The 16,118-nt window shown below is 38.1% G+C and overlaps 1 protein-coding gene across 1 annotated transcript in view; it reads left to right on the top strand.

The window, feature by feature from the left end:
* HMGN5 (high mobility group nucleosome binding domain 5) overlaps nt 1-14,489 on the top strand; it is a 140,059-nt gene extending 125,570 nt beyond the window's left edge. Inside the window, exon 8 of the mRNA XM_034649030.1 lies at nt 14,347-14,489. Coding sequence (XP_034504921.1) covers nt 14,347-14,489 — 143 coding nt within the window. The remainder of the gene's footprint in view (nt 1-14,346) is intronic.
* Nucleotides 14,490-16,118: the final 1,629 nt, after the last annotated feature.

Below are 16,118 nucleotides of genomic sequence, written 5' to 3'. Positions count from 1 at the left end.
CTAAATTTTCTTTTCATGTACTGTCCCTTTATGGTTTTGATATAAGGGTAATTCTTCTGTCATGAAATGAGTTTGGAAGTATTCCCTCTCCTATTTTTTTGTTTTGCCACTTCATAACCTTTCAGAGAATCAAAAAAAAATGTTATGTTAATAATGATATACAGTGTCATGTGAGTTTCAGGTATACAGTATAGTGATTCAACAATTCCATACATCACCATGTATAGTGCTGGCACAAAAATAGACACACAGATCAATGGAACAGAATAGAAAGCCCATAAATAAACCTACAATTATATGGTCAATTAATCTTTCACAAAACAAGAAATAATACCCAATGGGAAAAAGAAAGTCTCTTCAACAAATGGTGTTAGGAAAATTGGTCCGCTACACATAAAAGAATGGAAGTGGACCGCTTTCTCATACCATACACAAAAATAAACTCAAAATGGATTACGGACATAAATGTGAGATAGAAATCTATCTCACACAAGTACATTCTTCATCACAAGTGCACTTGTTAATTCCCATCACCTATTTCACTCATCCTCCCTATCCACCTCTCCTATGCTAACCATCAGTTTGCTCTCTATAGTTCAGTCTGTTTCTTGATTTCTCTCTTTTTTTTTCTTTTGCTGGTTTTTTATGGTTTTTGAATTCCACATTAGTGAAAACATACGGTATTAGTCTTCTCTGACTGACTTATTTTCCTTAGCATTATACTTTCTAGCTCCATCCATGTCATTGTGAATGGCATCATTTCATTTTTATGGCTGAAAATATTCCATCATTTATATTATATTATATGATTATATAATATGATATATGTTATTACATATCCATTCTTCTATTGATGGATACTTGGGTTGCTTCCATAGTTTGCTTATTATAAATAATGCAGCAATAAATATAGGAGTGTATGTATCCCTTGGAATTAGTATTTTTGTATTTTGAGGGGTAAATACCCAGTAGTGCAATTACTGGATCACTGGGTAGTTTTATTTCAACATTTTGAGGAATCTCCGTACTGTTTTCCTCAGTGACTGCACCAGTTTGCATTTCCACCAACAGTGAAAGAGTGCTCCTTTTTCTCCACATCTTTGCCAACACTTGTCATTTCATGTGTTTTTTATTTTGGTCATTCTGACAGGTGTGAGGTGATAGCTCCTTGTAGTTTTGATTTACATTTCCCTGATGATGAGTTATGATGAGCATCTTTCCATATGTCCATTGGCCATCTGGATGTCTTCTTTGGAGAAATGTCTGTTCATGTCTTCTGTCCATTTTTTAATTGGACCACTTGTTTTTTAGGTGTTGAGTTTTATAAGTTCTTTATATATTTTGGGTACTAAATTTTTATTGGATATGTCACTTGAAAGAGTCTTCTCCCATTTGGTAAGTTGCCTTTTAGTTTTGTTCATTGTTTCCTTCACTGTTTAGAAGCTTTTTATTTTGGTGAAGTCCCAATAGCTTATTTTTTACTTTATTGCCCTTGCCTCAAGAGACATATCTAGAAAAATGCTGTTACAGCCAATATCAGAAACATTACTGCCTCTGCTTTCTCATAAGATTTTTGTGGATTCCTATCTCACAGTTAGGTCATTAATCCATTTTGAGTTTATTTTTGTGTATGGTATAAGAAAGTGGTCCACTTTCATTCTTTTACATGTAGCAGACCAATTTTCCTAACACCATTTGTTGAAGAGACTTTCTTTTTCCCATTGGGTATTATTTCCTGTTTTGTGAAAGATTAAATGACCATATAATTGTAGGTTTATTTATGGGCTTTCTATTCTGTTCCATTGATCTATATGTCTATTTTTGTGCTAGCACCATATTGTCTTTATGGCTACAGCTTTGTAATATAGCTTGAAGTCTGGGATTGTGATACCTCCAACTTTGCTTTTCTTTTTCAAAATTGCTTTGGCTATTTGGGATCTTTTGTGGCTCCATACATATTTTAGGATTGTTTTTTCTAGTTCTGTGAAAAATGTTTTTGGTATTTTGATAAGGATTGCATTAAAAGGGTAGATTGCTTTGGGTAGTATAGACATTTTAACAATATTTGTTTTTCCGGTCCATGAGCATGGGATATCTTTCCCTTTATTTGTGTCATCTTCAATTTCTTTCATCAGTGTTTTATGGTTTACAGACTACAGGTCTTTCACGTCTTTGGTTAGATTTACTCCTAGGTATCTTATTATTTTTGGTGGAATTATAAATGGAATTGTTTTCTTAATTTCTCTTTTTGAGGCTTCATTATTAACATACAGGAATGCAACAGATATCTGCACATTGATTTTGTATCCTGCTAGTTCTAGTAGTTTTCTGGCGGTGTATACATAGTGTCATGTCACCTGCAAATATTGAAAGCTTTACTTCTTCCTTACTTATTTGGATGCCTTTTACTTCTTTTTGTTTTCTGATTGCTGTGGCTAGGACTTCCAGTATTATATTAAATAAAAATGGTGAGAGTGGAAATCCTTGTCTTGTTCCTGGCCTTAATTTTTTTTCCTTTTTAAGATTTTTATTTATTTGAGAGACAGCAAGAGAGTGAGTGAGAGAGTACTAGCAGGGGGAGCAGCAGAGGGAGAGGGAGAAGCAGATTCCCCACTGAGCAGGGAGACTGACGTGCAGGGCTCAGTCCCAGGGCCTCAGGATCATGACCTGAGCCGAAAGCAGATGCTTAACCAACTGAGCCATCCAGGCACCCAAACCTCTTCTGTTTTGAAGAATTGGTACAAATTCTTTAAATGTTTGGTAGAATTTATCACTGGATCTGTCTGTTTCTGGATTTTTATGTTTGAGAGGATTTAATTATTGATTCAATATCCTTACAAACATTTGCTCAGTTAGATTTTCTATTTCTTCATGATTCAGCTTTTGTAGATTTTGTGTTTCTACAAATTTTTTTTAAAGATTTTATTTATTTATTCGACAGAGATAGAGACAGCCAGCGAGAGAGGGAACACAAGCAGGGGGAGTGGGAGAGGAAGAAGCAGGCTCATAGCGGAGGAGCCTGATGTGGGGCTCGATCCCATAACGCCGGGATCATGCCCTGAGCTGAAGGCAGACGCTTAACCGCTATGCCACCCAGGTGCCCCTGTGTTTCTGCAATTTTACCCATTTGTTCAAGTTTGTACAATTTGTAGGTGTATAGTTGTCCATAGTACTTTTCCATGATCCTTTATATATCTGTAGTATCAGTTATAATGTCTGCTTTTTCATTTCTGATTTTATTTATTTGAGTCTTCTCTTTTTCTTCCTGGGTGAGTCTGTCTCACTAAATGTTTATCAATTTTGCTGATCTTTAACAAAAGCAACCCTTGGATTAATTGATCTTTTCTATTGTCTTTTTACTCTATTTAATTTATGTCTATTCTGATCTTTGATATTTCCTTCCTTTAATAACTCTGGCCTTTGTTATTCGTCTATTTTTTGGAGGGTGTAAAATTAGATTGTTTATTTGAGATCTTTCTTTGTTTCTTCCTTTTCTTTTCTTTTTTTTTAAAGATTTCATTTATTTATGTGACAGAGAGACAGACAGTGAGAGAGGGAACACAGCAGGCGAGTGGGAGAGGAAGAAAGAGACTCCCAGCGGAGGAACCCGATGTGGGACTCGATCACGGAATGCCAGGATCAAACCCTGAGCCAAAGGCAGATGCCCAACGACTGTGCCAACCAGGCACCCCTTCCTTTTAATTTTCTGATTCAGGTATTTATTTATTTACTTTATTTATTTACATTTTTTAAAAATTTGAGTACAGTTGACACACAATACTACATTAGTTTTATGTGTACAAGTCAGTGATTTTTCAAGTTTATACATTATGCTATATTCACCACAACTGTAGCTAATATTCATCCTATTACATCGCTATTACAATCACATTGACTATATTCCATACGTTGTGCCTTTTATTTCTGTGACTTATTCATTCAATAGCTTGAAGCTTATATCTTCCTCTCCCTTTCACCCATTTTACATTTGGGTTTTATTGCTATAATGTTACATCTTAGAACTGCTTTTACAGCATCCCATAAGTTTTGGCATGTTCTCATTTTTTTATTTTAATGTTTTCTATTATATTATGTTAGTCACCATGGAGCACATCCCTGGTTTCTGATGTAAAGTTCAATGATTCATTAGTCACATATAACACCCACTGCACCATGCAATATGTGCCCTCCTTACACCCCAACACCAGTCCATCCCATTCCCACACCACCCTCCCCTATGAAGACCTCAGTTTGTTTCACATAGTCCATAGTCTCTCATGCTTCATTCCCCCTTCTGATTACCCCCCTTTCTTTATCCCTTTCTTCCCCTACCGATCTTCCTAGTTCTTATGCTCCATAGATGAGAGAAATCATATGGTAATTGTCTTTCTCTGCTTGACTTATATCACTCAGCATTACCTCCTCCAGTGCCTTCCATGTTGCAACAAATTTTGAGAACTCATTCTTTCTGATAGCTGAGTAATATTCCATTGTATATCTGGGCCACAACTTCTTAATCCAGTCATGTGTTGAAGGGCTTCTCGGCTCCTTCCACAACTTAGCTATTGTGGACAAAGCTCCTATGAACACTGGGGTGCTTATGGCCCTTCTCTTCACTACATCTGTGCCCTTGGGGTAAAAACCCAGTAGTGCAATGGCTGGGTCATAGGGTAGCTCAATTTTTAACTTTTTAAGGGACCTCCACACTGTTTTCCAAAAGAGGCTATACAATCTTGCATTCCCACCAACAATGTAAGAGGGATCCCCTTTCTCCTCATCCTCTCCAACGATTGTTGTTTCCTCCCTTGTCAATTTTTGCCATTCTAACTGGCGTAAGGTGGTATCTCAGTGTGGTTTTTATTTGAATTTCGCTGATGGCTAATGATTTTGAACATTTTTTCATGTGTCTGTTAGCCATTTGTATGTCATCATTGGAAAACTGTCTGTTCATATCTTCTGCCCATTTTATTATTTGTTTATTTGTTTCTCATGTATTGAGTTTGAGACGTTCTTTGTAGATCTTGGGTACCAGTCTTTTATCTCTAGCATCATTTGCAAATATATTCTCCCATTCCGTAGCCTGCTTCTTAGTTTTCTTCACTGTTTCCTTGGCTGTGCAGAAGCTTTTTATCTTGATGAAGTCCCACAAGTTCATTTTATCTTTTGTTTCTCTTGCCTTTGGAGATGTGTCATGAAAAAGGTTGCTTTGGCCGATGTCGTAAAGATTCCTGCCTGTGTTCTTCTCTAGGATTTTGATGGATTCTTGTCTCACATCAAGGTCTTTCGTCCATTTGGAGTTTATCTTTGTGTATGGTGTGAGAGAGTGGTCAAGTTTCATTCTTTTGCACATAGCTGACCAATTTTCCAAGCACCATTTATTGAAGAGACTGCCTTTTTCCACTGCATGTCTTTATCTGCTTTGTAAAAAATTAGTTGCCAAAAGAGCTGAGGGTCCATTTCTGGGTTCTCTATTCTGTTCAGTTGGTCTATGTGTCTGTTTTTGTGCCAGTACCATGCTGTCTTGGTGATCACAGCTTTGTAGTACAGCTTGAAATCCGGCATTGTGATGCCCCCAGCTTTGCTTTTCCTATTCAACAGTTCCTTGGTGATTCGGGGCCTTTTCTGGTTCCATACAAATTTTAAGGACTATTTGTTCCAGTTCTTTGAAAAATGTCATTGGTATTTCGACCGGGATAGCATTGAAAGTGTAGATTGCTCTCGGTAGCACGGACATTTTAACTATGTTAATTCTTCTGATCCATGAGCGTGGAGTATTTTTCCATCTTTTTGTGTCCTGGTCAATGTCTTTCAAGATTGATTTATAGTTTCTAGAATATAGATCCTTTACGTCTCTGGTTAAGTTAATTCCAAGGTAACGTATGGTTTTTGGTGCTATTGTAAATGGGATGGATTCCCTAATTTCTCTTTCTTCAGTCTCATTATTCGTGTATAGTAATGCAACTGATTTCTGAGCATTGATTTTGTATCCTGCCACATTACTGAATTGTTCTGTAACTTCTAGTAGTTTGGGTGTGAATTCTTTTGGGTTTTCCATATAGAGTATCATGTCATCTTTGAAGAGAGACAGTTAGACTTCTTCTTTGCTAATTTGGATACATTTTATCCCTTTTTGTTGTCTGATTGCTTTTGCAAGGACGTCTAATAATATGTTGAATAACAGTGGCGAGAGTGGGCATCCTTGTCGTGTTCCTGATATTAAGGGAAAGGCTTTCAGCTTTTCCCCATTGAGAATGATGTTTGCTGTAGGCTTTTCATAGATGGTTTTATGATATTGAGGAATGTACCCTCTATTCCTACACTCTGAAGGGTTTTAATCAGGAAAGGATGCTGTATTTTGTCAAATGCGTTTTCTGCATCTATTGATAGAATCATATAATTTTTGAATTTTTCTTTCTGGATAAAATGTAAGACACTTATACATTTGCAAATGTTGAACTATCCTTGCACTCNTTTTCCCCATTGAGAATGATGTTTGCTGTAGGCTTTTCATAGATGGTTTTATGATATTGAGGAATGTACCCTCTATTCCTACACTCTGAAGGGTTTTAATCAGGAAAGGATGCTGTATTTTGTCAAATGCTTTTTCTGCATCTATTGAGAGAATCATATGATTTCTGAATTTTTGTTTCTGGATAAAATCTAAGGCACTGATAGATTTGCGAATGTTGTACCACCCCTGCATCCCAGGGATGAATCCCACTTGGTCATAATGGATAATCCTTTTAATGTACAGTTGGATTCTATTAGCCAGGATCTTGTTGAGGATTTTGGCGTCCATATTCACTTGGGAAATCAGTCTGTAATTCTCCTTTTTGATGGGGTCTTTGCCTGGTTTGGGGATCAAGGTAATTTTTGCCTCATAGAATGAGTTTGGTAGTTTTCCTTCTGTTTCTATTTTTTGAAATAGCTTTAGGAGAATAGGTATTATTTCTTCTTTAAATGTCTGGTAGAATTTCCCAGGCCTGGAGTTTTGTTTTTTGGAAGGTTGTTTATCACTGAATCAATCTCTTCATAATTAATTAGACTGTTTAAAAAAACAGTTTCTTCCTGTTTCAGTCTTGGTAGTTTATAGGTTTCCAGGAAGGCCTCCATCTCTTCCAGATTGCTTAATTTATTGGCATAAAGCTGTTGATAATAGTTCATAATAATCCTTCCAATTACATTGGTGTTGGTTGTGACCTCTCCCTTTTCATTCATAATTTTACTAATTTGGGTCCTTTCTCCATTCTTTTGGATAAGTCTTGCCAGAGGTCTGTCAATTTTATTAATTTTCTCAAAGAACCAGCTTCTAGTTCTGTTGATCTGCTCTACTGTACTCCTGGCTTCTAATTCATTGATTTCTGCTCTAATCTTGGTCAACTGCTTCCTCATGCATGGATTAAGCCTGTCCCTCTGTTGCTGTTCTAGCTGCTTGAGGTGAGAATATAAAAACTGCATTTTAGATTTTTCTATTATTTTGAGTGAGGCTTGGATGGCTATGTATTTCCCACTTAGGACTGTCTTTGCAGTATCCTGTAGGTTTTGGACCGTTGTGTTTTCATTATTGTTGGTCTCCATAAACTGTTTAAATTGATTTTTGATTTCCCAGTTTATTGAATCATTCTTGAGCAGGATGGTTCTTTGTCTCCAAGTGTTTGAGTTTCTTCCAAATTTTTCCTTGTGGTTGAGTTCCAATTTCAGAGTGTTTTGGTCTGAGAATATGCAGGGAATAATTTCAGTCTTTTGGTATCAGTTGAGACCTGTTTTTTGACCCAGAATATGGTCTATTCTTGAGAATATTCCATGGGCATTAGAATAGAATGAGTTTTCTTTGTTTCTGGGGTGTAGTGTTCTTTATATATCTATGAGGTCCAACTCATCAAGAATGACATTCAAAGCCCTTGACTCTTTGTCTATTTTCTACATGGGTGCTCTGTCCATTTGTGATAGTGGAGTGTTGATATCCCCTACTGTTAACGTATTTTTATCTATATGTCTCTTTATTCTGGTTAAGAGTTGGCTTGTGTATCTTGCTGCTCCCCTGTTGGGGGCATAGATATTTATAATTGTCATATCCAGTTGTTGGATAAATCCTTTAAGAATAATATAGTACCTTCTGTGTCTCTAACTATAGTCTTTAGTTTAAAATCCAATCTGTCTGATATGAGAATTGCTACCCTAGCTTTCTTTTGAGGTCCATTGGCTTGAAAGATGGCATTCCATCCCTTTAATTTCAGTCTGAATGTATCTTTAGGTTCAAAATGAGTCTCTTGTAGAAAGCAAATGGATGGGTCATGTCTTTTTATCCCATCTGCAACCCTGTGGCATTTTATGGGAGCATTTAGGCCATTTACATTGAGACTGATTATTGAGAGATATGATTTTAATGATGCCATGTTGCCAGTAAGTCTTTGTTTCTATTGATTGTGACTTTCTGTTCTGTATCACTCTTGGGGCCTTTTTATTTTATAGAACCCCCCTTAATATCTCCTGTAGGGCTGGTTTCATCATTACAAAATTGGTCAATGACTGGATTTCTAGAAGGTCTTTATCTTTCCATCAATTTTGAATGACAGCCTTGCTGGATAAAGGTTCCTTGGCTGCATGTTTTTCTCTGAAAGGGCTTTAAAAATACCCCCCCAACCCTTTCTCTTATTCCAGGTCTGTGTAGACAGGTCTGACATAATTCTGATAGCTTTGCCTTGGTACGTGAGAAATTTCTTTGCCCTGGCCACTTTCAGTACTGTACCCTTGGATCTAATATTTGCAAATTGCACTATGAAGTGATGTGGCATAGGTTTGTCGTGGTTGAGCTTGGATGGGNACTTTCAGTACTGTACCCTTGGATCTAATATTTGCAAATTGCACTATGAAGTGATGTGGCATAGGTTTGTCGTGGTTGAGCTTGGGAGGGGTCCTCTCTGCCTCTTGGACATGAATGTTTGTTTCCCTTGCTAGATTAGGGAAGTTTTCAGCTACAATTTGTTCAAATATCTCTTCTAGACCTCTGTTTTTCTCCACCCCTTCAGGGATGCCGATGATTCTGACATTGGATCGTTTCATAGAGTCAGTAATCTCCCGTAATCTACATTCGTGGGCGTGGATTTTTTTAAGACCAGCTTCTATTTTCGTTTTTTCTTCTACTAACCCATCCTCCAATTCGCTAACGCGTTCCTCTGCCTCGGTGACCCTGGCCGTCAGAGCCTCTAGTTTTGACTGTATTTGGCCCACTGAGTTTTTAATTTCTGTCAGATTCGCTCTCATTTCTGCCCTTAGGGATTCTATATTCTCAGCAACGCTTTCTCTGATGCTTTTTTCAAGTTTACTCATCATCTTNTGCTGCAATTTGTTCGAATATCTCTTCTAGACCTCTGTTTTTCTCTACCCCCTTGGGGATTCTGGTGATTCTGACATTGGAACGTTTCATTGAGTCAGTAATCTCCCGTAACCTACATTCTTGAGAGTGGATTTTTTTAGCCCAGATACTATTTTAGCTTTCTCTTCTACTAACCCATCCTCCAATTTGCTGATACGTTCTTCTGCCTCATTCACCCTGGCCGTCAGAGCCTCTAGTTTTGACTGTATTTGGCCCACTGAGTTTTTAATTTCTGTCAGATTCGCTCTCATTTCTGCCCTTAGGGATTCTATATTCTCAGCAACGCTTTCTCTGATGCTTTTTTCAAGTTTACTCATCATCTTGACCATTGTTGCTCTGAATTCCATTTCTGATAATTGGGATACATCCATATGTATTAATTCTGTGGCCGAGGCCAATTCTGTGGCAGAGGCCACAGACTCATTGTCTTTTCTTTGATAGGGGGGATTTCTCCTTCTCGTCACTCTGATGAGGAGAGGTTGCAGGGTTGTCCAGAGCCCAAATTATTGACCGGGACTCAGGCCGTGCACCCTTGTTTTATAGGGATCTTAGGGATGTGGGCTTCTTGATTTTTCAGCCTGCCTCCTGGGGGAGGGGCCTGCCTGCAGGTACTCAGAAAACCCTGTTTGGGTAGAGTCTCTGTGTCCCTTGCGAGGGGGGATGGGGATGGGCACCCTGTGAGCCGGTATTTCCGGGCTTTTGTTCTCTGGCGGCTTTCCCTGGCTATTTGCTCTGCCTCTTCTGAGAGTCAGAGCAGCAGTGGCCGAATCTCAGCCTCTGTCTCAGAACAGAGGGATCGCGGACCATTCTCCAATGACAATCTGGACACTTTAACTCTTTGTATGTTGGTGCTGCTCAACCCTGCATCGTCTAGGGATGTGGGCTCCACATCCAGCGTCCCAGCCCTCACCTCCAGGGCTGGCGCGTCTCTGTCCTTTCTGTTTCTATCACTGCCAGCTGCCACCTGCCAGCCGCCCCCACGTGCTCCCGGAGCTCCCAGTCTCCGTCTGGTTCCAGGAACACACTGGAGCTCCGTTTCAGTCTGGTGGCACGCCTTCCCCTTCCCGCAGTCTCAGTCTGCTCTCTCACAAGTGCCAGTCTGTGAGTCCACCCGCTCCCCCATGCAGGTGGCTACCACTTCCCAGTGCCCGAACACAGTATGTTCTATTTCCATTTCTCTCAACATATTTTTTTTAATTTCTCTTTAGATTTTTTTCTTCAACCGGTTGGTTGTTCAGTAGAATGTTGTTTCATTTCCACATATTCATGAATTTTCCAGTTTTCCTCTTGTAATTGATTTCTAATTTCATACCATTTTGGTTAAAAAAGATGCTTGATATAATTTTAATCTTCTTATATGTACTAGGACTTGTTTTGAGGCCTAACATATGATCTATCCTGGTGAATGCTCCATGTGCACTTGAGAAGAATGTATATTCTCTTGCTTTTGGAAGGAATCATCTGTCTGTGCTGTCTGTTAAGTCCAAATGGTCTAAGGTGTTTTAAAGCTTATGCTTCCTTATTAATTTTCTGCATGAATGATTATCTATTGAGGAAAGTGGGTTATTAAATTTGCTTACTATTATATAGCTATTCATTTCTCCCTTTAGGTTTGTTAATATTTGCATCATATATTTAGTTCCTCCTGTATTGGATACATGCATATTTACAAATGTTAGATCTTTCCCTAGAAACAACACTTTTATCATTATATATTGACCTTCTTTGTCTCCTATTACAGTCTTTGTCTTAATGTCTATTTTTTCTGATATAAGTATATCTGCCCTAGGTTTTTTTTTTTTTTTTTGGTTTCCATTGGCATGGAATATCTTCTTCCATTCCCTTTCTTTCAGTCTGTGTGTGTCCTTAAATCTGCAGTGAGTCTCTTGTAGGCAGCGTATAGATAGGCCTTGTTTTCTTTGTTGTTGTTGTTATCGTTGTTCCTTAATCCATGTAGCCATTTTATGTCTTTTGATTGAAGGATTTGGTCTATATACATTTAAAGTAATTATTAATAGGTATGGAGTTGTTGCCATTTTGTAAATTATTTTATGGATGTTTTCTAACTTCTTTCATCTCTTGCTCTCTTCCTCTGTGATTTGATGATTTTATGTAGTGGTATGCTTATACTACTTTATCTTTTGTGTGTCTACTGTAGGTTTTTCATTTGTAGTTACCATGAGTCTTATAAAAAACAGCTTAAATTTATGTGTATTTAAGTTGATAACATCTTAAGTTTGAATGCATTATAAAGCTTTACATTTTTACTCCCCCCAAAAGTTTTACATTTTTATGTCAAAATTTTCATCTTTTTATTTTGTATGTTCCCTAACAAATTAATATAGTTACAGTTATTTTTACTACTTTTATATTTTAATATTCATACTAGATTTATAAGTGATGAACCCACTACCTTTACAACATTAGATTATTCTGACTTTTACATATATTTACCTTTACCAATGATAGTTATACATTCATAGGTTCTCCTGTTACTAATTAGCACCTTTTCATTTCAGTTTAAGAAATACCATTAATATTTCTTGTAAGACCAGTCTAGTGATGAACCACTTTAGCTTTTGCTGGCCTGAAAACTCTTCATCTCTTATTCAATTCTGAAGGAAAACTTTGTCAGTTAGAGTACTCTACATAGGCAATTTTGTTTTATTTTGTTTTTCTTTCAGCACTTTTAATATATTGCACCACCCTCGCTGGCCTTTGAAGTTTGTGCAGAAAAAAATCTACTGATAGTCTTATGGTGGTCCCCTTGTATGGAACAACTTGTTCTCTCTTGGAGCTTTTAAGATTCTCTTCATGACTTTAAATTTTGGCATTTCATTTTATTATTTTTTTCTGCATAAAATAATTCTTTTCTTAATTTTTATTATGTTATATTAGTCACCATAGAGTACATCATTAGTTTTTGATGTAGTGTTCCATGATTCACTGTCTGCATATAACACCCAGTGTTCCATGTAATATGTGCCCTCCTTAATACCCATCACCAGGCTAGCCCATCCCCCTACCCCCTCCCATCAGAAACCCTCAGTTTGTTTCCCAGAGTCCATTTTAATTATAATGTATCTTAGTGTGAGTCTTTTTGGATTCATCTTACTTGAAACTTATTAGACGCCTGGTTGGATATCTGTTTTCTTTCCCAGGTTAGGGGAATTTGAAGCCATTATTTGGAGGGGGCATTACTTTTTTAAAATAAGTTATGGGTAGTGAGGAGGGCATGTGTTGCATGGTCCACTGGGTGTTATACACAACTACTGAAGCATCAAGCTTTACATTGGAAACCAAGGATGTACTGTATGGTTACTAACATAATATAATAAAAAAACATTTAAAAATTAAAAATAAATAAAATAACTTTCTGCCCCTTTCTCTCTCTCTTGTTTTGGGACTCCTATGATATGAGAGTTTGCTTGATGTTTGTTCATAAGTCCCATAAGCTTTCTTTATTCTTCTTATTGTTTTTTTCTTTTTGCTGCTACAATTGGACGAGTTTCACTGCCCTGTCTTTGAATTCACTGACATTTTCTTCCACTTCATCTAGTCTGATATTGAACCCCTCTGTTATATTTTTCAGTTCAATTATCATACTTTTCAGCTCTATGACTTCTTTTTTTTTTTTAAGATTTTATTTATTTATTCGACAGAGATAGAGACAGCCAGCGAGAGAGGGAACACAAGCAGGGGGAGTGGGACAGGAAGAAGCAGGCTCATAGCGGAAGCAGCTCTATGACTTCTATTTTGTACTTTCTTTTCCCTCTTTTTAAAAAATTCTCACTTTGGTCATCCATTCTTTTTCTGAGCTCATAACCATCTTTATGAACATTATTTTAAATTCTTTATCAAGTAAATTGTGTATCCATTTCCTTAAGGTATTTTTTGAATGTTTTATTTTCTTCTTTTCTTTGAAACATACTCTATTTTTTCTTTTCCTCGACTCTCTGTGTTGGTTTTTATGTATTAAATGAAGCAGTTCACCTCTTCTAGTCTTGAAGTGGTGGCCTTGTGTAGCACATGAAACTTACTGTTCAGCCCTGTCCTTGCTCTTGTTTGTTTCTCAAGCCTTTGTGCTTGTCCAAACAGCCCAATCTATTTTTATTGCCTCCTAGCAGTTGAGGGTGTGTTAAGACTTATCAGTGTCCCAAAAGGGAAGACCTCAGTCAGCACCTAGATTCAGAATGATTGGAAATCAGCCCTCAAGCAGGAGCTATTTTTAAAAATATAATTGAATATATAACATTGTTTAAATTAAAGGTGTACAGTGTGGGGTGCCTGGGTGGCTCAGTCGGTTAAGCATTGCCTTCAGCTTGGGTCATGATCCCAGGGTCCTGGGATTGACTCCCACATTGGAATCCTTGTTCAGTGGGTAGCCTGCTTCTCCCTCTGCCTGCCATTCCCCCTGCTTTTGTTCTTTCTCTCTTTCTCTCTCTCAAATAAATAAATAAATAAAATCTTTTTAAAATAAAAAAATAAAGGCATACAGTGTGTTACTTTAAACATTTACATATTGTAATATCATTGGTAATGTAGTGATATTTATCACATTACATATACAGTATAATATTTTTGTCTATATTCACTATGTTGTGCATTAGATATCTATGGCTAATTTACTACCCATTAAAGATTTTTACCCATAAGCATCAACACTTTTATCCCCCTATCCCTTGCTAACCATTTTACTCTGTTTTTAAGCAGATTATATAGATAGATAGATAGATAGATAGATGATAGATGATAGATAGTTTCCACATATATGTGATATCATACAATACCTATTTTTATCTGACTTATCTTGCTTAGCATAATGTGCTCAATGTCCATCCATGTTGTTGCATGTTACAGGATATACTCCTTTCTCAGAGCCAAAAAATACTTTATTGTGTATTGCAGCAGCCCCTGGCCTAGAGCTTTTGCTAAGGATATAATAGAAAAACATGTTTGTGATCTTGCAGGCTTTAGCATAAACATCAGAGCACAGCAGCTGGGAACGCCCAGCTTGCCCAGTGGCCAGGAACGTCCAGCTTACACAGCAGTTGGGAATGCCCAGCTCACTCAGGGCAGAATGCTGCCCCAACTGAAACTTGATTGCTCTTGACAATAGCTCACAGGGTCAACAGAAACATGTTTAAGATAAGCCTCACTTGCTGAACGTTACATCATCTAATCCCATGACCTTCCCCGTGACGTACTACTATTTACTAGGATGTAATACAGATCATTCCCTTGATTGTCTTTGATTGTTTATTTCCAATAAATACGCAAGGTTGCAGCTGTTGGGGGCAATTGTACTCTTGGCGGTGGCACGCCTGGCCGTCATCCCCTGCACCCATGTTCTCTTTCACAAGCTAACTTGTCTGTGCCTCGTCCTTCTCCCGAATCAATGCTGCGGCACTGCGGGCAGTGTCGCGGCAAGTGGTGCCTGAACAGGGACCTGGAACAGGGACCTGAAACTACAGCAGAGAAGGAACCCCGATGAATAAAGAAGCAAGACCTTGGACACTTCCCGCTGGTGAGTCGGGGAACTTTCAGCAAGGTATGGGTAATTCTCAGAGCACAGATAATTATCGCCCTTACATCTGTCTTTTGAAGAAGCTCCTGAGAGTGGGAGGAATTAAGGTTAGCAAGGGCACACTTCTGGACTTACTAAAAGTCATAGAAGAATACTGTTCATGGTTTCCCACTCTGGGGACCTTAGATCTGCAAGCATGGGAAAAAGTAGGGCATGAGCTTAAGCAACAGCATGCTCGAGGAAAGCCTATTCCCATCACTATTTGTTCTACGTGGTCTCTGATTCATTCTGTCCTGGAACCACTTCAAACTCTGGACTCAAGAGAGTGATACGGAACTTGAGAGTCCTAATGCCAAAGATGAGTCCTCAATAGGACCTGAGCAAGCTGTCCTGGAAGGAGGAAAAGTAAAACCTGTTCCTCTTCCTCCCCCTTCTAGAGAAATGGATGGCTTTCCACCACCACCTTCACTTGCAAAGAGGAATAGTGGTTTCCTCTCACAAAAACAGACAATGGCTCCATCATATAAGGAGCAATATCAATTGTTGCTTTCAGCGGTTCAAAAAGGCTTGCTCCTGGCCAAGAAAGAAGATTTAGATGCTCTATGGTTTGTGTTTCCAGTAACTATAAGGGAACATTTGCCTCCCGGGGTGGACCTAACCACCCAGAAGGAATATATGAAGCCTCCCACGAACCATTTCCCTTTAAAGTTCTCAAAGAGTTAAAACAGCCAGTTCAAAACTATGGTACTAATTTGCCTTTCATTATGGGCCTTATTCAGGGTGTTGCAGAAGGCAATCGATTAATTCCCATGGACTGGTCTTTGTTAGCAAAGACTGTCCTGTCCCCTGGGGAGTTCTTACAATTTTGTACGTGGTGGCAAGACCATGCGGAAACTACTGGAAATTATAATCGAGCTCATAACATCTCTATCTCTCTCGAACAATTGATGGGGATGTGACCTTGGAGTCAAGTGCAGGAACAAGTGCAGATGACCAACCAAGCTATATAGAACAGCTTTGCAGATGTTGCCTACATGCTTGGGAAAAAATTGAGTCTAAATCTGCTAATGCCTCTTTTCAAAAGATTATTCAAGGTGCTAGGGAGCCTTATACTGAATTCATAGGAAGATTACAGGAAGCTATTAAAAGACAGATAAAAAATGTAGAAGCTGCTGACACTTTATTACAATTATTGGCCTATGAAAATGCAAACAC

The sequence above is a fragment of the Ailuropoda melanoleuca genome, chromosome X (assembly GCF_002007445.2).
Source record: "Ailuropoda melanoleuca isolate Jingjing chromosome X, ASM200744v2, whole genome shotgun sequence".
Classification (NCBI taxonomy): domain Eukaryota; kingdom Metazoa; phylum Chordata; class Mammalia; order Carnivora; family Ursidae; genus Ailuropoda; species Ailuropoda melanoleuca.
This window is presented reverse-complemented; position numbering and strand designations above follow the sequence as displayed.